The sequence below is a fragment of the Carassius carassius genome, chromosome 14, assembly GCF_963082965.1.
Source record: "Carassius carassius chromosome 14, fCarCar2.1, whole genome shotgun sequence".
Classification (NCBI taxonomy): domain Eukaryota; kingdom Metazoa; phylum Chordata; class Actinopteri; order Cypriniformes; family Cyprinidae; genus Carassius; species Carassius carassius.
Window position 1 is genome coordinate 8,370,845 of NC_081768.1, and position 25,863 is coordinate 8,396,707.

Here is a 25,863-nt window from a genome sequence, read left to right on the forward strand (position 1 = left end):
TGCGCTGGTTCCCTCCCTCGGGGCTGCGCAGATGCGGGAAGCGCGCGCAGTGAGCAGCTGTGATTACACCGTCATGAACACACGCGCACCACATCGGAGTTGAATCGGGACGTTGCCAACAACAAAGACACTAGCACACCGAATTTCAGTAGGATTACAACGGATTCAGGCGTCGCTTTTGTGACTGGAATATGCACAGCAGACGGACTCAAACAACATGACAGTGTCGCGCTGGAGAAACTCCTGCTCCCGCGCTTCATGAAGAGTCTTGAGGCCGCTGCGCCGCCAGATGTGCTGCCGTTAACCGCAGCCACAGCACCGCCAGACGAACACCAGCCTGAAGACACTCAACGCTTGCTTTTAATATTTCCCTCTCTGTGAAAGATAAGACATGGGCTGTCATGTTTGGGCGAACTGCCCGACTAGCATGTGCGGCTAATGTCGGTGTATGTTAGCGGCTAATTAGCGCACGACGACCGTGACACCCCAACGACTGTCAGAACAGAGACCCAGACACTTTTACGTTCTTAAAAACGGATTAATTTAATTTACAAACAGTTTTTCCACACAGAATGAGGTGTTTCACGTGTCGAAAAGCCCCGCTGGCCGGTAAATGTGGTAGACTTTGAGTTTGTTTTGAGTGTGCGAGCGCGCCGTGATAGCGGCTAAACCTGGGTTGTTGTTCCCGGGGCTGGGAGCGCTCGGGGCCGATGCGGAGCAGCGCGGGCGGCGGCCGCAGGCATGCAGCACGACTTCGGCTCCAGCGAGGAGATCAGCGCGAGATGGCGAGGCCTGTTCGTGCAGGCGCTGCGAAAGGTAACGTTACTAACTCTGTTCGGTCCGTGATTCACACTTCTCGTTATGTTTATATCGAATCTCAAGCGTAATGAGTGAGTTTTAAAGACTATCTCTGCAGAACTGAAATAATAGAGGTCTCTTCGTATGGTGATTTGCACAGATGTGCGTAGTGTCTGCTTTGAGGTGTTCCTAAATGATGCAGCTGTGCAAGATGCAAAGAATGTTTCTTTACTTCTATCATGGGCTAAACGCCATACAAGCACGGATTCATAGTTGACGCACTTTGACACGACATGTCCTGCCTAGTTCAGTTGGTAGGGTTTTACTTTCTGATGGGGCTTTACCTTTGGCCAATGAGTCCAATGTTTAACTATCATGCAATGTTAATCATTTTAAAAATTACACGAAATAACTGTGTATATGTGTATGTGTATATATACACACATACATACACACACACACACAATAATTTGTTTGGTCATTTTATTTAAAATTGAGGGAATCCTGGGCTACCCTGCCAGAATAAATGAAAAATGTATTCCAGATCTCCCTTCTGTCTTGTTCTTCTCACTACTTCAAGCATATCTCAGTACCATCAGGAGACCGGGGGAACAGATGGTGTGTGTGAATGTTTTTGGTTGTGAGAGAAAGAAAGATTTAGGCTGCATCTGATCTGATGCTGAAAATGATTTTCACTTCCAACCAAACAGTCCCTTAGAAATAAATGTGAAGTGAGTGACACACTGAGGCAAATAAAGCACTTTAATTATAAACAACATATTGACAGATCATTACTTGAAGGAAAAGCTAAACAAAAACATAAACTTTACTCATCCACATGTCATTCCAAACCTGTATCCCTTTCTTTTTTCTGTGAAGCATAAAAGAAGATACTTTGAGAAGTGTCTCCATCTGGTTATTTTACAGTGGAAGTCAATAGTAACCAAAACTGGTTACCAACATTCTTCCAAATAAATAGTGTTCTGCAGAAGAAAATTATAAAGGTTTGGAACGATATGATGCTGAATAAATAATAACAGATTTATCTATTAATTGATGCTCTGTTCCTTGTAAGTTATATTATTCATCCAAACCTACAGCGTCAACATGTAAATATACATCACTTTTAAATATCATCCTTGATGTTTTTCACTCTGGACGTACACTCACTAGTGCTCACATCTCTCATTTTCTCTGCCTGCTCTACCATTCTCCACATCAATACTATTCTGTCTGCTAATATCATCCCCCCCCATCCCTGGAGAAGGCAGAGGGGTAGAGTGTGTGTTTGTATCTGTGTGTGTGTGTGTGTGTGTGTTGTAGGGTCCCAGTAGAGTAGCTCTCAGTGCCTAATGGAGGACGGCATGTAACCAGACACTGGAGCAGAAGAGCACAAGCCATCTTTCATCCTGTATATTTATGTGTATGTGTTTGAATGCATTTGCTTAGCTTTTTTTCAGTCTGTATTTCACAGTTTGATTGCAGAAGTGGATTATATCTGTGTTTGAACCTGTGCTCATTTTTAACCTTTCACTCCTCATAACACAACCGCTATTTTTTATTTTATTTTAGACTGCTACTGTTTGCACTCTCTGACACTTTTTCTCTAACTGGATTTGCCACACTACCTGAACAGACTGCATTCCTATTTCAGGACACAGCCCAGTAAGGTGGGAGTGGGATAACATTGGAAAGAGAGTTTTTTTGTTGTTGTTTGTTTCATTTGTCCACCAAACTGAGAGCTGAGAAGGTGTGTGCATATCAGATGATGTCATGCTGGCTTTGTAATAGTGTGTATATCTATCTATTAATGTGTGAGAGAGCTGTTTTCACAGAGCAGATTTCTCTATAACTATTTATTTTTATCATTTTTTCAATGTGCATTTGTCTTGGTGATACCATTCCAATGCATCTGTGGTTTAGTGTTAGAATGAAGTTAACTTTGTTCTGTTTTTATACGTGCAGGTGCAGTTACAAGTGCATCCAAACCTGTTGGCTAAAGAAGATGCGCTCCAGCACATTGAGGCTCTCATAATACAGCTCCTGAACAAGCTGTGTGTTACACAGCCCAGAACAATAGCTGATGTCGAGGTACACATACAGACATATCAGGGATAGGTGGTGTTGTGATATACTATATAGTATACTAAAGGAGAAATGTGTCAACTGGCAGCAGTTGTGCTATACAGATGGTGCTGATGGTGGGTATGATTGCTTTGCATTATTTACAGTGGCAGCATGGGGCAATTTAAATATATTGAGTGGTACATGCCCTAAACAATCAAGACTAACTACGAACAAGACTACGAAATTTGCATAATTTTCAATTGAGTCACCTGATGTATGTCTTCAAATGAGGCTCATCCATTCAAAATCTTAAGAGTTTAAATTGTGACCTGTGCTGGCAAAATGAGTTGGAATACGCACAGGCTAATTTTGTGCTACATGCAAAAAAAAAAAGTCAAATTTGAGGTTTTGACAAAATTAGTTCTTTAAACACTTCTCTAGCAATCCCAATGCTCCAAATAGCATTATATATACAGTGCCCTCCATGAGTATTTTAACAGTAAAGACAAAATATGATTAAAAGATAAAGATGTGACAAAACTACAGAATGTCACATTTTAGTATTAGGTCTTTCAACACACATGATTTACCAAATAAAAAGGACAGCACTTTTAGAGTTCATCCCACTATTTGATGTGACCATAAGTATTGGAACCGCTGAATTTAAGGCAGATGTAAAAGATTAAACGCTAATATTTAGTTGCAGATCCCTTGCATGCAATCAGAGCAATAAGTCTGCAACCCATAGACGTCACCAGACTCTTGGTTTTATGCTTTAAAATGCTTTCCCCCAGCCTTTAATGCAGCCAATTCCAGCTGTTGCTTGTTTTGGGGAGTTTCTGTTTTTAATCTCCTCTACAGCTGGTGAAATTAATGTTAAATTGAATTTAAATCTGGAGAGTGATTTGGGCAATCTAAGACTTTTCGTTTCTTTGCCCTGATAAAGTCCTTGACTGAACTGGCAGGGTGTTTTGGGTCATTGTCCTGATCTAATATAAAGTGCTTTCTAATGAGTTTGGTGGCATTTCTTGGAATATTGGTAGCCAAGATGATTTTGTAACCTTCCAAATTCATTCTGCTCCTGCCATCATACATTAAGTCATCATTAAATTTAAGAGGTCCTGTTCTAGAGACAGTCATGCCCATGCCACCACCTCTACCAGGCTTTGCAGATGAGCTTGTATGCTTAGGATCATTGGCAATTCCCTTTTTTCTCCACACTTTTGCTTTTCAGTCACTTAGATAAAGGTTAATTTTTTTTTAATTTGTTTAATCTTTTTGGTGCTGATCAGAGGTTTGCATCTTGCTGTGTAGCTTCTGTAATTCTGTGTCAAATTCTCCTGCGGACTCTAGATTGACAGAGCATCACCCCAGCTTTCTGGGAGTTGTTGGTGATTTTACAGACATGTATTTTAGGGTTCATTTTCACACCTTTTTTTATTTGTCTGTCTCCACTGATTAGGTCGTCGTTGGTTGCTGATGTCACCGGTAGTTTCCCAACTCTTGATTTCTCCATGCCTTTTGTTTTTTTCTATAGTTCTAGATGACTTTCTCTTTTCTTTTCGCATCCAAATTGCTTGCTTTTCTTTCAGAGTCTGCTCCCTCGTCTTCATCCTGGTTTGTGTGTCATCATCGAATGCAAGACTAAGGCCCAATCCCAATTCTATTTTATACCCCTTCCCCTTACCCTACACCTTCCCCTTGTACATTGAAACAGAGTGTCAAGGGGTAGGGGAGACAATATTCCCCTAAGGATTGGGACACCACTACCATGACGTCACACGCCATCATTCGTCGTCTAGCTCTTACAATATACACATATGCTGGTGTGCATTAGAGCCTTTAATTATCGTTCTGTATTAATGAGCTGCTTACTGACACACACACATATCGGAAATCGCGCAGCTCACACATCCAGGGGAAAATAAACTTGTCAACGCTACCCCACAACTTTTATTAAATACAGTTTAAATACTGAATCGCTACATTGTATTTTCCAGTGACGAGAGGATAAAATCGCTGTTTTTAAGTAAACTCACTCTAAAAAGATAAATGCACAGATGTGAATACACACAATTTCCCTTTCTCTCTCTCTCTCTTTCGAATAGGCAATATTTGAGAAAATGGTTTAGCGATTTCTAATTATTGGGGGGATTAGTCTACGGCAGTTATCGCCCTGATCAGACATATGCTGTGGGACTATCAAGCAGTCTCTAATGATATGATGTTAGCAAATATTAGTGATTTTTTTGCAAACATTTCTTTGAGTAACATGACCGTTAATATGAACTCACAATTGAATATAACATAAAACAAATGATTACTTTTCTTTAAAATCTTTATTTATGCCAGAAAAGCTTACATTTAAGTGTCTTTTTGTTCACTGTAGCAGCCATGTTGCCGTGATAATTCATACCCCTTTCGTCTGAATTGTGGTCCCGAAAAATCTTCGTTTGAAGGGCTATCTGGCCCTTCACCTTACCCCTACCCCTCCAACCAAAAGAGAATTGACACACCCCTACCCCTTCACGTGAACTTGCGAAACGGAGGGGTAGGGGAAAGGGGAAGGGCTAAGGGAATTGGGATAGAATTGGGATTGGGCCTTAGAATGCAGAACTAATGGAAACTGATAAATGACTCTGAATAGTATCGACAGTTAGACACAAATACATGCATACAGTCAGGCAGTAAGTGTGCTCAAAAGCTTTGTCACCTTTGACTTGATGTGTAACCACAGGATCGTGTCCAGAAGACGTTCCCGAATCCCATCGATAAATGGGCCATGGGAGACGCTCAGTCTGCGATAGAGAAGCGCAAGCGAAGGAACCCACTGCTGCTTCCAGTCGATAAGATACATCCACTACTGAAGGTGCGAAAACCTCAAACACATACTCAAAATTCACAAATTGTTAGCTAGCATGTAGAGTAACACATGGTTGGTTTTGTGTGCAGGAGATGCTGGGTTATAAGATCGACTATAATGTGTGTCTGTATATTGTTGCTGTGCTGGAATACATCTCAGCCGACATCCTCAAGCTGGCTGGAAACTACGTGAGCAACATTCGTCATTTCGAGATCAGCCAGCAAGACATAACTGTCTCCATGTGTGCTGACAAGGTTAGAAATGTGTTTTGTGTGTGTGTGTGTGTGTGAGAACTTACTGATTCATCATGTCTATATATATAGTTGTTGTTTCTTGAAAGAATGAAACTGCATCGAGTGAAATTACTAAAGAAATTATATTTAGCTATGACATATGACAATTGGTGCAACTGTTTATTTCTAATGTGTCTGAAACATGGAGACATCTTTAATCCCTAATTAAATTCTAAATTAAGATTAAAATAAAAGATGGACAATTTATTAAGAAACGGTAATTAAGTCATACAACCCTCTACGGGTGTAAGGGGTGTGTGTGTGTGTGTGTGTGTGTGTTTATATATATTTAAACACATGCATATGTAGTATATTAGTCTGACGAGTAAACTGAAAAAATTATATATAATGTTTGTATAATGATGGCACAGCTTAAATATCTGAAAGTACATTCTTAACATCAGTCAGTCAAGCATTATATATGATAATCAAGTATTATTTAATGATAGAACTTTAGTAATTAAAATTAAAATGTATGAATTCATATTAGTCATTTTAACTGAACTTAGGGCTGGTGCTGCTTTTTTGGTTATTATGTTTCTGTAAAAAAATGGGGAAAAACTAACACAAATACTGATACGATATTAATAATAGTCATACTTAGAATTCTACTAATAAGAGCGATATAAAACGCACTAGGTTTAATAAGCTGCTGGATACATGAATATGAATCAGGTTGCGTGTGTTCGCTTGAACTGATTTGCTGAAATCAAAACCAGGATGAAAATAGGTGAGTGCCAGCCAATGAGATTGGCGTTTGCGCATCAGATCCCCCCCACTACCAGAGAACCCAGCAGTTCTTTAAAGCTGAAGAATTCCAAAGGAATTCTGACAGGAAAATACAACAAAGAATATTTACATGTAGCACATTAATTTTGCATGTTATGTAAGTTATGTCTCGCTCTCTTTGCGTGTTTGTGAGACAAAGCCTTCACACTAGATTTTACAGTATGTCAAATACAAGTGCGCTGCGCATCCATTGAGATGAACTGAAAAATAGCACAGATCGCTTGACAGAGTGAGAGACTGAAGTAGGGCTGGGCAATATGGAGCAAAAAATATATCTCGATATATTTTGCTATATCTCGATATACGATATATATCTCGATATCTTTACAGGAAATTTATGGCCCTATTAAATGTTAAATTTTTTCTTCACCATATGTTGTATTGTTACCTAATTCTGTGTTTTAGCATGTGTAATTATTTAAATGCATAAAAACAAATTAATTTGTAAAAAATAAAAAAATTCTTAAAATAGCCTTATGAAATGTTTGTTCCCCCTCTGAAATTATGTGTATTTACATTTTTCTGGTTTTCTAATGAAGGCATAAAACATTCATTTAATTTATCTTTTAATTATTGACAATTAAGTAAACTTTATTTTTTTGGTAAACAAAGGGGATTTACTATTAAAAATAAAACATGGAAGAAATGTTGTGTGATTATTCCTTAAAAAATTATGTTCATTTCATTTTAAAAGTAGTAGTAGGCTATGTACATTCTGCTGAACAAAAGTAATAGATTATTCGATACTACAGTCTATGATGTGATATATGACGCTAGTTTTACTCGAATCAAACGGTGAGATGCTCATGAAGTGACTCTCGGTGCAGTTCTGGAGATGTTCCTCATGTGTTCACGTCTTTATTTAGTGAGAGGAAAGACGCTGAAATTACCGGAGCGTCACGCACGCTTGCGGGGTTTAATGAATGAAGACGCACTTCTGCGCCATTCATTAACAGAGACACGCAGAATGTGCAGGATTCATATTTAAATAGACTTTCCCGGCTTAATATTTACAGATATTAGTCCATATCGCGATTTGATGTGAGTGCAATGACCTACTTTTGATTAATTCATTCAAAATTTGACAAATTCTGTGACATTCCGCGTTAAACTGTAAATTCCATTTTTATGACTGGATTCCGCATTTTCTGCATCGCAGAAATCATAGGGCCCTACAGTAGACATCTGCCTGCTGTTCGCCCGATGTCTGAAAACAGAAGTATCTCCATATAATGGAGCCAGTTGTCCTTTTTGATAGGCTACTAGTTCTGGTTGAGGACGCCGCCATGTACAATGAGAGGGGAGGGGGAACAAAATCAAGGAGGGGGGGCGAGCACAGCACAGAGAAGAAAAACAAGCAAAGTGGTGGAATCAGAATTAAATCTAAACAATATATCGATATATACGATATGTCAAAATCCATATCGCATTTAAAAAATATCTTGATATATTTTAAATATCGAGATATCGCCCACCCCTACTCTGAAGTGATAAGTGTTCTGTGAGTGAAAATGTATCTGTGATAAACTTAGCCTCCATCTAACACAATTCTTTATTCACACAATAATTTATTAGCCATTGGCTAATATTAGACAACGTTAGTCACCCAGTGTGAAGATTTAGTCGCAATGTAGAGGGTTGTGTAATAAGTCTGTTACACTAAATTTAATTTGAGTTCATCAGCTTTGAAACCTGCATAATATGTTGTCACTGGCCCTAGGGTTTGTGATAAATCTAGCTCAAGATGATGCAAAGATCTACCAAAAAATCTAATTTAAAATACATGTGTTATGTTCTGAGAAGTGTTGTTTTATATATTTATTCAAATTTAACGTTTATTATTTAATTTTTTTATTTATTTAATTAAATTTACTGTGATACCATAAAATTGTTATCTGAAATCAGTGATTTAAAGTTTTTGTTTATTATTATGTTCTACAGGGATCTGTTATTTTATTTTTGTTCTTGTTGCTGTTATTTTCAAATATTATTATTATATGCAAAGCTACTCTACTCCATTACACTAAAGAAATAGTTATAAAAGTTTTTCTCTGAATTAGTACGTCTGAATACCAAGACCATTAAGGATTAACTACAAAAACAATAGTGAATAGTTGAAATTTATCATTTTAATGTATCAACAATATTGCTTTTGTGTGTGTGCCTTCAGGTTTTAATGGATATGTTCGATCAGGAAGAGGAGATGGGGCTGATGTCTCAGAGTGTAGAGGAGGTGTCTTCCTCTGGTGTGCTCACATATGATGACCTTGTGCGTCTGGAGATCGCTGAGGAGCGTCAGTATCTGCGGGAGCTCGATCTTATCATCAAAGTATTCCGCCAAGCCTTTACGTCCAGTAGCAAACACTTCTCCACTCAGGTGCGTTCTTCTGACCAATCAGAACATGTGAACTGATGTAAATATTCATACTGGCAGGGATAAGCTGTTTGCTTTCTCTTTATCATCATTTATTCTCAGTTTTCTCTCCACTATGTGTGTAGGATGTGGAGCTGGCATTCAATAATATTCTAGAGGTTCACGAGTTAACAGTTAAGCTGTTGGGTCTTATTGAGGATGCTGTAGAAATGACAGCTGACGGTAGTCCACACCCCCTTGTGGGCAGCTGCTTCGAAGACCTCGCTGAGGTACAGAAACTCAAAAACTCATGATAGTCCAAAAATGAGAAATACCATCATGTGGGTATATCACTGTAGGGTGACCTGTACATAAATATCTTGTTTGCCATAATAACTTAACATAAAAATGATTATGAAAGGGTGTCTTATATTAGGCAAAAAATATTATATTCATATCAAAAGCATAACTTGGATCTTTAGATACATTTTCTAGATTTATTTTGTTGTTGTTGTTTTTTGTAAGAGGATGCTTGTTATTTTGCTATTTCCCATCTAAGCTTGTCCCGATAACAACTTTTTGTTGTGCAATAATATTGCCCCAGAAATAATCGTGATTAAACAATATTATTGTAATTTTAAGACCATTTTATGCCACTAAATATATAATCAGAATATAACCGCATAATAATGCAAGAAGGTATATGAGAAAGGCTCAGATCCCTAAACAAGCCATATCTGCGGATTAAACTTTGTTTGTTGAAGCATTTTTTTAATTTGAACTAGCTCCAACTATGCCATGTAGTTAATTTTTATGCAAATATAATGGGCAATAATATTGCATCACCCAAAAATTATTGAGGTCATGTGTACTGTACATATACTGTGCAGTAAGTCGATATATTGATTATTGCGACATGCCTAGTCCCATGCACATTTAATTTGAATGATAGTAAAATATTGTCAAAAAATAAAATGTAAAAAAAAAAATCTATTAATTTTGGTAAATAAGAGATTACTTAATTTGAGTGTATTGATAATTTGATAATAAGCACTATGTTTTTATTTAATAAAAAATAAAAGAGTTTGTCCATGTCCCTTGAATGGTTGTCCACCCTGTCGTATTGGGGAATCCAACCTTTTAAGAAAAAGCCATCCCCTTTAGTGACATCAGTTCAACAGATTTTGTGTCTCTTCAGTGAGGGGAATATCAGTGACTGAGGTGAGCAAGTTAGTGACTTTCCAATTGACAAATGTTCTTTGTATGAGTTTGCTTGCTTTGTCAAAGCTTAACATGTCCACCCTGTTGGCATAAAATATGCCATAAGTGATTAGAATACAGTATTTTAAAAAATATGTAAGTTTAAATATACCAAATTCTCTTCAACAACCAGACTAAATATTTAGCTAGTCACAGTTTGTTGTAAGGTAATATGGTAATTGAAGCTCAAAATGTTTACCCTGTCACTGTTTCAAATGCATTCATTTGTAGTTAATATTGTAAAAACTAAAATGAATGGGGGGTGGGGGTTATTAATGTGATTGAGGATGTAGTTGTATTATTTATTATTATATATTTTTTAATAACCTGTTTAGGAAAGGGACATCATACCTTTCAGAAAATATAATTTGCCTCTTAATTTTGCAATGAAAACATGAAAGGGTGGATGTATCTTATGGTTTATGCTTAGAATAATGGCCCATAATTATCTAAAAAAAATGTGTGGAAGATCAGCTAATATGTTTTTATAGTACTTGAGTGTCTGCTATTTATGGTACGACATAAAAAGGCACTCTATGGTGATATTGACCCATGTATGACGTACCTTACTGCGCTGAAGAAACGTTTGTATGTATATTTGTTGTGTACAGGAGCAGGCATTTGATCCCTATGAGACACTCTCTCAGGACATCCTCTCTAAGGAATTCTGTCAACATTTCAATACTCTGATGTCCCGCCCCACGGTTGCTCTGTACTTTCAGGTCAGCACCAACACTGGCCTCTGATTGGTTCATCTTTTTTCAATTTTGAAATTCGATTTTTATTTTTTATTTATTTATTTTTTTTAACCTAAATTATAGGGATCTTAATGTACTGTCTGACACCGATATGCCAGTAATTATTTTCATGTTATGGAACGTAACCAATAAATTGGCAGTATTAAAATTCTACCATTTAATCTAAATAAATTTAAAATAAAAACAGTTAATGCTTCACTTTAAAGTGAATTTATGTGGCACAACATTATAATCTGCAGTATGAAAAATGGACATTGTTTTTGAGATTTGCTAAAAATTACATTTGACAGTGTTATTAAATTACTAACATATTGTTATTGTAATGATAATCTAAATGGGGGAAGAAATATGTGAAAAGATACATGTACAATTAAATTTCCAATTTCAACAGATACCAGTAAATAAAACTGGTCGATAACTGGTAGTGTACTGGTAGGTAGTGTTAAAAAAAGGCAAGATCTCCAGACACTGAAAATTGTCTTTTATTTTAAAAAACGTTTCAACTACTTTATTAATCAGTTGAATTATTTTTGTTGAGATATTGTTTAGGTTATTTTTTAGGTCACTTTTATCCAGTACAGTGCCTCTGAGAAGTGACAAATTTAAAACACTGCTTTTAGAGCTTTGCTAATTAACACCTGTTTTTTCATTAGTCGAACTTGGAAATCATATGTACCGCATTTTGAAGGCAAATAATCCAATCTAAAAAGAGACTTGTGGGGACAGGGAGAGGGCGGGCATTGGAATCAAAGCCTTCATCTCTGCAGGCATGAGCTCAGATGTTCACTCTCCTGTGGTGTGTTTCTGTGTGTTTCAGTCAATTGCAGAGGGTTTTAAGGAGGCAGTGCAGTATGTGCTTCCTCAGTTGATGATGGTTCCTGTTTACCACTGCATACACTATTTTGAACTGTTACAGGCGAGTACTAAACACACTTCAGACTCAGTTAGTAACCTACAACTGTGTAATGTGTTATTTGAGGTTTGTGTATCTTTGTTTTTGTAGCAATTGCAGGAGTGCAGTGAAGACCAAGATGACAGAGAGTGTTTAAAACAGGCTCAAACTGCACTGATCAACCTACAATGCAGCATTGAACGCATATATGCTAAACACCAACCACGGCGCAAACAAGGGTAACACAAACACCATGGCTTGCACAACAATGTGTCTACAAAATCCCATTTTTATCGGTCTTTTTTTATGACTTTCTTTTTTTAGGGAGCCACTGTATCGGTTATTTAGTCGTGCATCTCGCAGCAAACAGGCAGCAATAAAGCGTATGAATGACATCCAGAGGAGTATTGATGGCTGGGAGGGCAGAGACATTGGCCAGTGCTGCAGCCAGTTCATCATGGAGGGGGCGCTCTTACGGGCCGGAGCCAAGCATGAACGGCACAACTTCCTGTTCGACGGCCTCATGATAAGCTGCAAAGCCAACCAGAGCTCTAGGTTGCCGGGGGCAGGCAGTGGGGCAGAGTTTCGTCTGAAAGAGAAGTTTGTTTTACGCAAGTATCGTATTGTAGATCGTGAGGATTCACCAGAGTTTCGTCACGCGTTTGAGCTGGTGGGCCGTGAGGAAAGTGGTGTCGTGTTCAGCGCACGTTCAGCAGAAGAGAAGAGTGCATGGATGGCCGCACTGTTCACGCTACAGTACCGGCCCACTCTAGACCGCATGCTGGACACAGTCCTGCACCACGAGGAACAAGCACAACCGCTGAGGCTGCCGTCACCGGATGTCTACCGGTTTGCCATACAGGATTCTGAGGAGAACATTGTGTTTGAGGAGGGAGCACAGCGAAAGACTGGAATCCCTATTATTAAGGCCGGGACAGTAGTCAAGCTTATTGAGAGACTGACATACCACATGTACGCAGGTACAGAATAAAACACTCCTTTAGATCAAAATGTTATTAAGAAAGAAATTCAGTCAAAGGTCTCCAAACTTTTGCCTGCCAGTGCGTTTATATGTGTATGTCCTTGGGTGCCTTTTATAAGTACTGTTCTTTTTATTTCCACACAGACCCAAATTTCGTGCGTACGTTTCTGACTACGTACCGTTCTTTCTGTAAACCACAAGACCTGCTAACACTACTGATTGAAAGGTAAAGCACACATACACTTGTCTCACACATGTTCAGTCAATAAGAAGAGAGGAATTCTGTTAAATTTTTCACAGCTCTGCCATCACAAAAATTTTAGCATGTCTATCTGGGAGTTTGTTGCATTTACACGTATTGGTTTGTAAACATAACCTTGTCTGCTGTTTGTTTTAGTGTTCCCCTTTCATGTTAGGATGTTTAGTATATGCATGCGATTTAGTTTTAATTGTTTCCCCATGATGCTTCAGGATTGAGATTCCAGAGCCAGAGCCATCAGAAGCAGACCGAGAGGCACTTTGGAATGGAGAGCAACCAATGGCGGCCGAGCTTCAGAGATTTCGAAGAGAATACGTGCAGCCTGTCCAACTCAGGTAAAACACACACGTTCTCATAGCACATCCATATATGACGCACCCATGATAATATAACAATTTAAAATAACCGTTTTCTATTATACATCTAAACGGAAAAGCCTAATTTTTTGCAGCCATTACTATGGTTTTCATTCAAATGATCCTTCAGAATTTTATGAAAGGTTGATTTGGTGCTCAAGATACATTTCTAATTATTATCAGTGGTGAATACGGTTGTTCTGTTAATATTTTAGTGGAAACTGTGATCCGTGTTTTGATTCATCGGATCTTCAAAAGAACAGCATTTATAACTTTTTTTAGTTTTTTTTATTGTTTTTGTAAGACTCAATCATCCTGTTGTTGCTTCATCTTGTGCTCGTTTCAGTCAGTGTCAGCACACACAGTCCTGCTGTCCATCAACACTAATAGTGTCTGTGAGCCCGTCAGTCTGATGTCTGTATGTGTGTCATTAGGGTTCTGAATGTATTCCGTCAGTGGGTAGAACATCACTTTTATGACTTTGAGAATGATCCTGAACTCAGCAGTGGACTTGAAGAATACCTCACCAGCACCATACAGCTTAGAGGTATATACACACACTTTAACAATGCTGAGTGTCCATGCATGCTTCTCACACATACACACATACTCAATGAGACGCACACAAGTTTAGAGACTGATATCTGATATTCTGTTTTACAGGAAAATCGATGCGCAAGTGGGTGGAGTCTATTATCAAGATCATGAGGCGTAAGAAACAAACTCAATCCAATGGCATCAGTCACAACATCACCTTTCAGAGCCCACCTCCTCCTATTGAATGGCACATCAGCCGCGCCGGGAACATTGACACTTTTGACCTCATGACCCTTCATCCAATAGAAATTGCTCGTCAGTTAACACTTCTAGAGTCTGATCTGTACAGGTGAGAAAATCAGAACTAAACGAATGTATAAGAAAGACAGTACATTGACTAATTATTGTACATTTGTGTGCTTAGAGCCGTTCGTCCATCTGAGCTGGTAGGAAGCGTTTGGACAAAAGAAGATAAAGAGAAGAATTCTCCGAATCTGCTGAGGATGATTAGACACACAACCAACCTCACGCTGTGGTTCGAAAAGTGAGTAACTAGCATATAGTCAAGTGCGTCATCTCCATAAATAGTACAACACATTTTATGTTGAAGAAAAAAAATCATCTTCGTTTTTGATGTTATGGATTCTGTAAGCGAATTCTTTGTTTCTCTTTATCACTCAGGTGTATAGTAGAGGCTGAAAATGTGGACGAGAGGGTTGCTGTATTCTCTCGTATTATTGAGATCCTGCAGGTGTTTCAAGAGCTCAATAACTTTAATGGAGTTTTGGAGATTGTAAGCGCCATCAACTCAGTACCGGTGTATCGTCTCGACCACACGTTTGAGGTGACCTGTTCGTTCATTATGCACTCATAGTGTGAATCAAAATAGTAATTTACAGATAATAATGAAATATGTGGTTATGTTGTGTATATGTAGGCCGTGCCTGAGAGGAAGAGGAGGATTCTGGAGGAAGCTGTTGAACTCAGTCAGGATCATTTTAAGAAATACCTCGCCAAGCTCAAATCCATCAACCCACCTTGCGTACCTTTCTTTGGTAAGATAAAGTCTGCTTTGTAACAAACTAGCATGTATACTACCCAAGTTTTGGGTAGTAAGGTTTTAAAACATTTTGGAAGAAGTATTTTGTGGTCACTAAGGCTGCATAGGGCTGTGACGGTGGCTGATTTTTACCACCGCGGTAGTCATGGACCAACAACCGCCGGTGGCGCGGTGTTTGAAAAAAAAAGAAAAAAAAACATATATATATATATATATATATGTATAAATATATTAGTGTCAAAATTTGCTCGTTAACGAAGGCGATAATTTTTTTCCAGTTTAACGTATTCAAATTATTTTACGTAGGGGCGGGGATGGCCACCCACTCACAACTGCTGCTTCCGTCACTTTTTCTCAAGACAAGAAGTGAATTTATTCAGTCGCAGAATGACTGAACAGGAAACGTTTCAGACACGCGCTCCACTTCACTTTATTATCAGGTGCAAGTTAAGCGAGCGCGGACGGTCCTGTGCTCAAAGGCGGTGCTTCCTTTGTGCGTATCCTTTCATATCAAACTGTGAAATAAACTAAGTGCAAGCAGTGTCGTGGTCAGTTAATTCATGGAATTACCAAAAAAGGTGATTAAAGCTGACTTAAACTGTGCATGCATGTAATATATTTTATATATATTATATACAGGATATATTTATATGTATGCACGTCTAGAAATCAGCCCAGCACTGTCTCACTCCTCTAACACATCCTATTTAACTCGTCAGTTAGTGTTTATTTGAGCACTTCTGTCAGTGAACGCCACCTGCAAAACACTAAAATAAATATCAAAGAAATAATTCAGTTAAACAAGAAAGTAGCCTAAATAAGAAAGTTAAATACACCCTGTCTAACGGACGCGAGCAATACAGCGCAACAAAATACTCATTATAATCAGTGATGCTACACTGGATGCAGCACAACACGACATGATAAATCCCCATCCGGTCTGTGATGTAGGCTACTGACACTGAGTTCAAATGTCCTGTATAGATACTAGACATACTAAACCTGTCGCAACGCGGTTGTGTTGCGTCCGTTTACTTTTCCGCCACCAAGCAAGCTCAATAACTAACTCTTCATCTGAACGCGCTCTCTTTGAAATAGGAATCGTTGCCATATTTCTTGTTACCATCGTTTATTCATCGCTGTCTCGTTTGTATTTGGCTAGTTTGGAGAAAGCCTCACCAAACCTTACCAGCCAGCGTTTGCGATCACTAGAGCTTGTGCAAACGCTGATGGGAGACATGAATGCAGATGACTCCAGATCGGTGATGTGGTATTTGCTTTCCCAACAAGATCCATCGCCCAACACTAAATTAATTTGGCTGCATTTATTTTGTCAAACAAACAGTAATATTGTGAAATATTATTACAATTATTAGAAAATAACTGTTTCAATGATGTATTTTGAAATAATTTTTGAATGAATAGAAAGTTCTTAAAATATATATATTTCAAATAGAAAGCTTTTGTAACATAATGAATGTCTTAACCATCACTGTTGATCAGTTTAATTTGTCTTTGCTGAATTTGCTTTGCTTTGTGTAAACCTGAAGGCATCTACCTGACTAACATTCTGAAGACTGAAGAGGGAAATCCGGATTTTCTAAAACGTGATGGAAAAGAACTGATCAACTTTAGCAAAAGACGCAAAGTAGCAGAAATCACTGGAGAAATCCAGCAGTACCAGAACCAGCCCTACTGCCTCAGAGTAGAATACGATATAAAGGTCTATATGTTCATTACTCACTCTCACTTTTTTCCTCTACCTCCATCTAGTTCTTATGATGTTAAGAAGAGTTTCTTTGTCTTATAGAAGTTTTTTGAGAATCTAAATCCAATGGGAAACATGAGCGAGAAGGACTTTTCTGACTACCTATTCAACAAGTCTCTAGAGATCGAACCACGGAACTGCAGACAGCCACCCAGATTTGTGAGTTTTTGTTTTTGTTGGTAAAAAAACTGTTTACAAATATAAAATATGTCTAAACTTATCATTTTTTAAAACAAACCAAAAAATATTAAAATGTTTTTTGTTTTGTTTTACTTTATAGTTTATTTGGTGAGCTTTTTAAATTTAATTTCTAATTTTAATATATTTTATTTAGATATTTATTTATTTATTTTTGACTTTTTGGCTTAAATTAAAAATTCTACAATTAAAGCTAAAGACAAAAGTAAGAAGAGTAGAAATAATAATTTAAACAAAAAACCGACTGGACATTATATTGGGACTTATTTTTTTGTGAAATGTTTTTGTCATATAGACATCTTCTGATTAATCAATTTTGAAAATATTTAGTTTAGCCCATTCTTATTACAGATCCATTGCTTCTTTCTGAACATTGATGGTACGAGAGAGAACTCTTTTTAAGAGATTATTCTCTTGATATAAATATAATAGAGCGATAATGTTGTGTTGTGTTTTCACAATGTTCATGATTTATGTGAGTTTAAGTTTATAATGGTATGCTGGTTTTGTAACGGAGTGCATTTTATCGTATAGCCCAGAAAGACTACTTATTCTCTGAAGTCTCCTGGCATTCGACCAGTGCGGCAGGCATCAGGAGGAGGAGGGACGCTGAAAGGTCACCCAGTGCCATTAGAACGAGAACCACCTCACAAAATCACCTTCAGGAGCATTGCAGAAATAGAACCAGAGACTCTCTCTTCTCTCCCCACCTCTCCAAACACCCCCACACCTCCACAGTCTGCCAGCTCTGACCTCAACTCTGTGTTCATGGAGCCTGACCTGAGCTGCTCCTATGGTAAGAGACAGAAGTGGCTGTAACTCGATGGTTAACGATGGATGGATCAGCTAGTAAAATAGTGTATCATTTTTTTTTTCCTATACATGCATAAATTGCTTTTTGTTTGTTTTTCTGCAGGTAACAACACCATATTTGCCCCAGTTTTGCTGCCTCAGTCCAGTAAGTGTGACGTCTTAATTTTCCTCAAGCAGACCTCTCTTGTTTTATGTGACAGACTGTAAGATTATGTATTTTATCTCTTTGTCAGGGTTTCAGTCTGTGTCGTGTGGCAGTTTACACCATTTGATTGGCGATGAGCTACTTAAACCCCCTCCATTACCTCCCCGAAGGAAAGATACTGCTTCAGAGACCAAGGTGACTTGCATAGTGTTAAGGAAGTTACTTTGAAACGATACATGCTATAATGTCCACACACTGAATATAAAGATCCCAAAAAATATTTCCCAAGAATCCATTCAGAAGAGAAAAAGGTTTTTGGAGCTTTAATTATCAGTGTGCAGACATTGTTTTTGTTTATTAAATTGTCTTGTTTCTTGTTTTTTTTTTTGGGGGGGGGGGGGGTCTTTCTGGATATGCACACCTTTATGCATTTCTTTGAACCTATACATGCTGCTAACGATTTAAAGAGTTGAGAACAATGCTACAAACAGCTTTTAACAAAAAAAAAAAAAAAAAAAATGGAAACTTTTGAATCATTCCTCCTCCTTTTTAGGACTGTGTTACAAAGAAAAAGAAAACAAAGCAGAACAAACTACAAGATCAACTTAATACAATAGATAAATTGTAAATTAAATTAAATTTAAAATAAAAAAATTTAAATTTATGCATTAAGCAGACGCTTTTATCCAAAGCGACTTACAGTGCATTCAGGCTATCAATTTCTACCTATCATGTGTTCCTGGGGAATTGAACCCCCAACCTTGCGCTTCATAGTGCAATGCTCTACCAATTGAGCAACAGGAACACTGTATTTGTAATAATGATAACTTAAGGTTAGTTCACCCTAAAATGAAAATTATGTTTTTCCAAACCCGTAAGACCTCCGTTCATCTTCGGAACACAAATTAAGATATTTTTGATGCAATCAGAGAGCTATCTGACCCAGGTCCAGAAACATAGAAAATACATCGGTAAAACTGTTCATATGACATTAGTGGCTCAACTTCATCTTTGCTAAGTTTTAAAGGGTTGAAGACATGATTAGAGTGAATAGGAGATTTAGGGGACATAATTTGCAAACAATCTCATCTGTTTCCAGATTTTTTGTCGCAGGCAAAGGAAAAGTGAGCGTAAACTAAAGCTGCTAGGGAAAAAGGCAAGCATGAAGCAGATTCAATGGCTATCCATGATTGGGCATCAGTCCCCAGATCTTCATATAGCCAATGCAGTATAGGGCGAATATTTGAGGCCCAATAATTAAATTGAAAATTAGGCAAAGACATTCCACCAAGTGACTTAGGACATTGCAGAAGACTTTTACTCATTCTAGCAGGTTTTCCTTTCCATTATAAATGAGGTGAGAGCGCTGTTGAGTTGGGAATAAACACTTTGATGTACTAAATCAGGTAGGTGAACTTAGGCAGCACATTCATTTTAGTAAAATTGATTCTACCTGCAACTGATAATGGGAGCGAGGCCCAATGCTTTAAATCTCAATCAAATTGTTTCAATAACTGGGGAAAGTTCTCAGTAAAAAGTTTAGAAAAAGTATTAGGCACATTTATACCAAGGTATGTAAATGAGTGGGAAACTTTAAAAGGTAAAGAAGAGGTAGAGAGCTTCTGGGCAGCATTATGGATAGGAAACACGTCATCCGTGTACAAACAGATTTTATGTTCACTTCCTCCTCTACATTTATATTTTAAAATGATTTAAAACAGTAAAAAATAGAAAATTATTATATAAAATACAGTGCAGTCAGTTTGGATGTAGCAGAGTGCTCATTCAATAAATGCCCAGCTAAACAGATGAGTTTTAAGTCTGGCTTTAAATGTAGTTAAAGGTTTAGCACATCTGGGGCCGTATTCATGAAAAATCTTAGTGCTAAGAGTTGAATTCTTCAAAATGTGGGTGTTTATCCAAGTAAAGAAAGTAATTCAGAAAGCATCTTAGCCCTTAAAAGAGGTCCTAATGTCCAAAATTGATAGGAGTACAGATGCAGTCCTTTAAGTGGAGAAAATGGAGGAAAAATCAAAAAGGGAGAAGAAATGTATAGCACAATGCATGATAGTGAGTAAGCATGACACTACACGTTAGATAGTGCAGGGATCATGTTTGTGACCGATCTTATTAGAGACTCACTAACATCTCCGACATAGTGCCAGAAATAGCATTAATTCACTACATTAACATATTTGGCAACTGGAAAAATATGCAGCAGTGATGATTTGGGTCTGTCACAACCTTCTATAAGCAAAGTGATCACAAACAAATACAGAACTTTCAGAACCTTATTGTCACTGTTTCATTTCCTATAAAACAAGTATGACAGCATGGTAAATAAAAAAAATAAACAAAATGTACATATATGTGTGTGAGAGCGAGAGTATGGTAAAACAGGAAAAATTACGCCTGTAATTTCAAAGTGAAGGCTTATAATAGACCCTACTCTTAAAAGCGATCTTTTATTCCCTTCTTAGATAACCAACGAATCACGGTCTTCAAAAGACTGTGTCATAGCTAGCAACGGGGTCAGTCCCCCCGCCTCATTAAGATAAAAGTATTTATTTTCCTCGCTCAGAGTAGCTCTCAGATTGGACCTGAATCACTTTTAAGCTAAGGTTCATAATTTTTAAGCTGAATAAGGAGCTCTCTGAGAGGATTTTTTGAATATTTAAGAATACAGGCCCTGATCTCTTCTGGAAGCTCTGCTGGTTCAAGCTGCGGACAGCATAATGGGTAAAAGGGGACTCCCCTTATTTTGTGTGAGCCCATGGTTTTTCTAACTGACTCGATCCTAACAATCTGAGTAGTCTTTTAGGTTTATATTCAGTGAGCATATGTGCAGTGTATTTAGGTCCTTGGCCACTGAGTGATTTATAAACGAGTAGAAGTACTTTAAAATCAATCCTAAATATAACTGGAAGACAGTGTAAGGACATGAGGACTGGTGTGATACACTCAGATGTTTTGATTCTAATCCTGGCAGCAGTGTTCTGGATGAGTCTTCTTGGGAAGGCCAGTCTTCTTGGGAACCAATGCTAGTATTGGTATCACTGCATCCCTACCTTTATGGTTTCATGAACTTTCTGAACAAACTTTAATTTACTAGAAGGAATCAAACTTGTTGCAGCATGTTGTAGTACATAGGGGTGAGTGATATGGCAAAAATTTATTTCAGGTGGTATTATGATCTAGTCCAGGGGTCGGCAGCCTTTTCCAATGCATTAAAACCATTCATTTTAATCACCATTCTATATTAATGGGCTGCTTTAATTGATGCGTACACACACACACACACACACACACCACTCACACATAAAGTGTGTCTGAGATCGAGCTGTGCAAAAAGTAACATTCAGCACTGCCACGCGATGTTTATTAATCGACACTGAATCAGACAATTTGCAGACAATTTACACATTTCTCTCTCACTCCCTCTCTTTTCTGCTCAAAATGGCCTTATTTGAGAAAAAACATTAGTAGTTCACTGGATATAGCTGTCAGTCATTAAACATTTCTGTTAAAAGTTGACTAATATAAAATGGTTTGCAGCTTCATCTAACCTCGCTCTCTTTAACGTTAAACTGAAGCTTCTGTGAACCGTAAACTCCACCTACTTAGATTTGATTGGACATCTCAGTCATTTATCCCTCCCGTGTGAAGTGGGTTGCCAACCCCTGATCTAGTCTTATCACAATTCTTTTTCAAGTTGGATTTGAGACTTTTTAAGCTACTGAGTTAGTACAACAAAACAAATTTCCTTGTTTAAAAAAAATGTAGGCATACAAGGTAAAAAAATAAAAATAAAAAAGAGAGCCACATACCCATACACATTACTTTTAGCATTTGTGACACTTATTTTGTTGTATTTTATTTTTCTGTGATTTCATTATTTAAAAAATGTATTGCAAATAATCAGCATAATTAGAGTGAAAAGTTGAATTGAAAACAGTATTATAAATTTCAGAATGTTTGTGTTTGGTTTGTCCTGTTTTTGCTTTACTGAGATATTATTTAGTCAGTTTCACTAGCTTTCATCATTGCATCACATTGTGCCGTCACATTTACACAAGTGCATTCTGTCCTCTCTTAAGTTGAGTTCCAGGCCTGAAAGTCCTCCCGCCATTCCACCACGACAGCCTCCTCTTCCTCGCCTGCAACCACGTGTCCCGGTGACCAACGGGCCAACAGACGGGCCGCTGCCAAGCCCCCCGCCCCCTCCGCCCCGCGATCCCCTGCCGGACACACCTCCGCCAGTTCCACACCGGCCACCAGAGATCTTCATCAACTACCCAGTGAACATGCAGCCATCTCCAGGAGGCCGTTTCCATTGGGACTTAACCATCTTGCCCAGTACTCCTAACACCCCTCCCAGTACGCCCTCACCCCGTGTTCTGCCCCCCGGCACGCCTTCTCCACATGTGCCTCGGCGCCCCTGCACACCCAGCATCAGTCAACCTAGTCTGGTCCACCTGCCCCCGCCCACTCAGGCCCCTCCCATACCGCCTCGGCACAACTCCACCCCCGCGCTGCCAAAACTGCCCCCCAAGACTTACAAGAGAGAGCTCTCCCAATCCACACACACTCTCTCACAGCCATCCATACACACTCTTTCGCTAGTCGACAACAGGGACAGCAACGAATGAGAGCATCACACCCTAAAACACAGACGTGTGTGTGTGTGTGTGTGTGTGTGTATTTGTTTTAACAACTTTTAATTTGGAACCAAACAATCTGATGCCAATAAAAACCTGAAAACGCTCGTTGCTCTAGAGGAATGTGATTATCACTCATTTTTCACATCCGTCACGTTCAGCGTGCAGAGCTACGCAAGGTCATGTGCTCGTCGACAGCACAGTCACTGATGGAAATGCTGCTCCGAGGCCTTTCACCACCGTCTGACACTGTTGTGGATGTTTATTTGGTTGCAAGTCAAAGGTCAACCAGGGTTCAACCCGAACACCCTCAGCACGCCTCTCTTCGGTTGCCTTTAACTCACAGCCGTGACCTTGACCAGAGATTGTACCCTTCAGGTGAACATTTTGGTGAGAGCTTTTTCCTTAGACTATTTAAAGCCAATATGATGTCTTAACCCCTCCCCTCAAAGGCGTACTCATCTATTCGTCGATTCATCACAAACCGATAATTGCGCCCCTTTGATTTCTGCATCAGACTCTTAATGTGCCTTCAATATCAGTACTGAACAAAATGTACGTGTCTGAAAACATTTGCCTTGACCATGCTTGGAACAAATGTCTAGACAACACCTCCGTTCGTCCGTTTGTGCGCATGCGCTCCAAGTATTCTGTACAGAGTGACATATCTGCCCTCACTTCTCACCATGGCACCGTGGCGGCCCAGATGCTGATGTATCTACTGACAATCTCAGTCTGAGACCCACCGGATTCACACACCGTTGTAGAGTTTGGTGTGGACCAGTGTCAAGTTTGTGTGTCTTAGAGTGCGGTGAGCCTTTTTTTGCACTTTAGGGCAGTACTGTTACAGATAAGCAGAGGACTCAAACTCACAATCCTGTGACCTTATGACCCTGTCCTGCTAACCCCCATCCTCTGGGCTGGTCAGGACAACCGTCGGGCTGTTTCCCAAAACTCATGAACTTTGGGACACAGTCAGAATGTTCTGTTGTAAATCACGCCTCCTGCTCTCATTCAGGTCCGCTCCATCAAACGAAGCAGGTCCATACAGGAAGGGCTTCATCACCAGAGCAATTACTATCCAGTCGACCACGGATATGGTCTCCGAGGCAATCAGCCATAGAGGGACTGCAGTGTTTTATAGTGATGTCACATCCTGTATGTGTCTTTCATCCTGGCCATTCCCACTGAGATGATTGGTCAGTTGGTTTGAAGTGTTAGTAATTCCCCAAAACTCACTGTTTGTATGTGTGTGCACGTGTGCGTGCGTGCGTGTGTGTGTGTGTATTCAAGGCCTGTAACTGCTTTTGTACCATGTTCTCCATGAGACTCATTAATAAACTCGCAGTCTTATTTTCTACTGAATGTTTTTATTCCTCAGTTTATGTGCATTCTATTACATCAAAGTGTTTATTTCTGTCTGACAGATCACATCATGCTGGAAGATGTTTGTTGAATTTAGCTGTCGTTAGCTTGCAGAGGTCAGTTCACAGTGAGAACTTGTCATTTGCAATCTCAGATTCTTAAAAAAAGATTCCAGTTATTTCATTGGACGAAGTAGAGACGTTCCCTGTGTATGATTAGTTGCAGCAGTTTGTGTCAGACTGTACTGCAGGGTCCTTCGCTGTCCTCACTGTCATGCCACACTGCTTCAGCCCGCTGGACTCCAGTCCCTCTATATGCAGATCTTAAACAACACATACACACATAACTACTTTGGAGTGCCCTTAACTGGCATCACACAGTTTAACGTTTAGCACAGAGATAACTTTGCACATAATTTAATAGACAGTTTTATTGGATTTCAGAAATTGTTCTGAATGGCATACTATTGACTCTGTAGATGACATGTAGATAACTCTAATCTCAGATATATTTGCAGGCTTAGAGGTAATTGCTGTTGAATATGTAGCTAAAATGAAGAACAAACTAAACTGCAATTACAATACAAAAGGATGATGCTAGAGAATTGTAATCAAAGCCAATTATTTGAACAGTGTTTTCATTGCCTTTCTTCTGATCCCAACGTTAGGAAAGTGGATGATCTTCATTTTTAATGAAGATCCAGACTATCAGTACAAACTTAGTTCTTTGTTCACTTTAATTATCACAGATTTGTTCACAATCAAGCCTCAATTTGACACAGGATTTTCAGAAAGATTGAAACCAAACGATGCTGTGCTGACAATATTGGATCTGATACTAATGTCACATCACAAGTGAGTAGCTGTTTTTATGTGGTCACTATTGCTTTGTCCGTTATTATAGATTATTTGATGTGCAGAGTATGCACTTTTTAACTTAAATCACTGCAGCGTCCATCTGTGAAGGATGCAGGCTATTAAACATACACAACTGTTAGCCAATCATAGCAGTGGGCTTTTACTTCTGAGACTACAATCCACCACACCTATTCAAACAGAGCGTTCTGATGAGGGGGTTAAAAACAGGACAGAAAACAGCCTATTACATATATATCTTTTTTCTTTTTTTTAATCTTGGTAACATAAGTGGACAGAATAAACAAGGAAGTTCTGAAAAAATGCAGTGATAGTTTATTTATAGTTATTTTCGAATCTTCAATGTACTGTTCTAAAATAACTGTATTATTGTTTATTTAATTCTAACAAGTTCTTGTTAAAAATGCATATATTGTTTATGAATTTCTTTTAATCCAAATGGGATTTTTGCATAAAATTTTGGATTATCGCAAAAACATAAGTTTAAGTTTCATGGTTCATGAAACTTACACGTTTTGTTTTCAAGATAATCTCACAAAATAATATAACTTTTATGAATTTTGAAGCCTAAATAAAAACACCAGAACATAAAAACTAAACTTAAACTATAAAAAAAACTACAGCAACACAGTCGCTCGACTTGAGCGTCACCACCACCATGATCCCTTTTCAAACTTATTAACACTTTCAGTGAAAAGGATTTAGTCTGTATATGAATTTTAATCCACGCTACATGAACCTTTTCATATAAACTGGAATAAATACAAAACTCGC

The 25,863-nt window shown here is 38.5% G+C and overlaps 2 protein-coding genes across 2 annotated transcripts in view; one reads left to right on the forward strand and one right to left on the reverse strand.

Annotated features, from left to right (window-relative positions):
* On the forward strand, positions 1-24,209 carry LOC132156848 (son of sevenless homolog 2-like). Its single transcript, XM_059565892.1, has 23 exons — positions 1-816; positions 2,764-2,889; positions 5,603-5,734; positions 5,818-5,982; positions 8,981-9,187; positions 9,310-9,453; positions 11,035-11,145; positions 11,999-12,097; positions 12,185-12,312; positions 12,398-13,053; positions 13,200-13,281; positions 13,527-13,649; positions 14,105-14,217; positions 14,334-14,556; positions 14,632-14,751; positions 14,889-15,051; positions 15,145-15,262; positions 16,818-16,990; positions 17,078-17,194; positions 17,768-18,029; positions 18,150-18,191; positions 18,280-18,386; positions 22,289-24,209. The coding sequence occupies exons 1-23, from the start codon at positions 742-744 to the stop codon at positions 22,838-22,840; spliced, it is 4,038 nt and encodes a 1,345-aa protein (XP_059421875.1). The 5' UTR covers positions 1-741; the 3' UTR covers positions 22,841-24,209.
* The window catches only part of si:ch211-67f24.7 (uncharacterized), an 11,514-nt gene continuing 9,850 nt past the window's right edge, over positions 24,200-25,863 (reverse strand). The window contains exon 16 of the mRNA XM_059566935.1: positions 24,200-24,536. Coding sequence (XP_059422918.1) covers positions 24,449-24,536 — 88 coding nt within the window. The 3' untranslated portion in view covers positions 24,200-24,448. The remainder of the gene's footprint in view (positions 24,537-25,863) is intronic.

What these genes read in the sequence shown, in the direction of transcription:
- LOC132156848 (XM_059565892.1), top strand. Translation starts at nt 742, where the DNA reads ATGCAGCACGACTTCGGCTCCAGCGAGGAGATCAGCGCGAGATGGCGA. An exon ending in GCTTCGAAGACCTCGCTGAG is followed by an intron (nt 9,454 to 11,034) that starts GTACAGAAACTC and finishes TGTTGTGTACAG; the next exon opens with GAGCAGGCATTTGATCCCTA. An exon ending in CTCACGCTGTGGTTCGAAAA is followed by an intron (nt 14,752 to 14,888) that starts GTGAGTAACTAG and finishes TTTATCACTCAG; the next exon opens with GTGTATAGTAGAGGCTGAAA.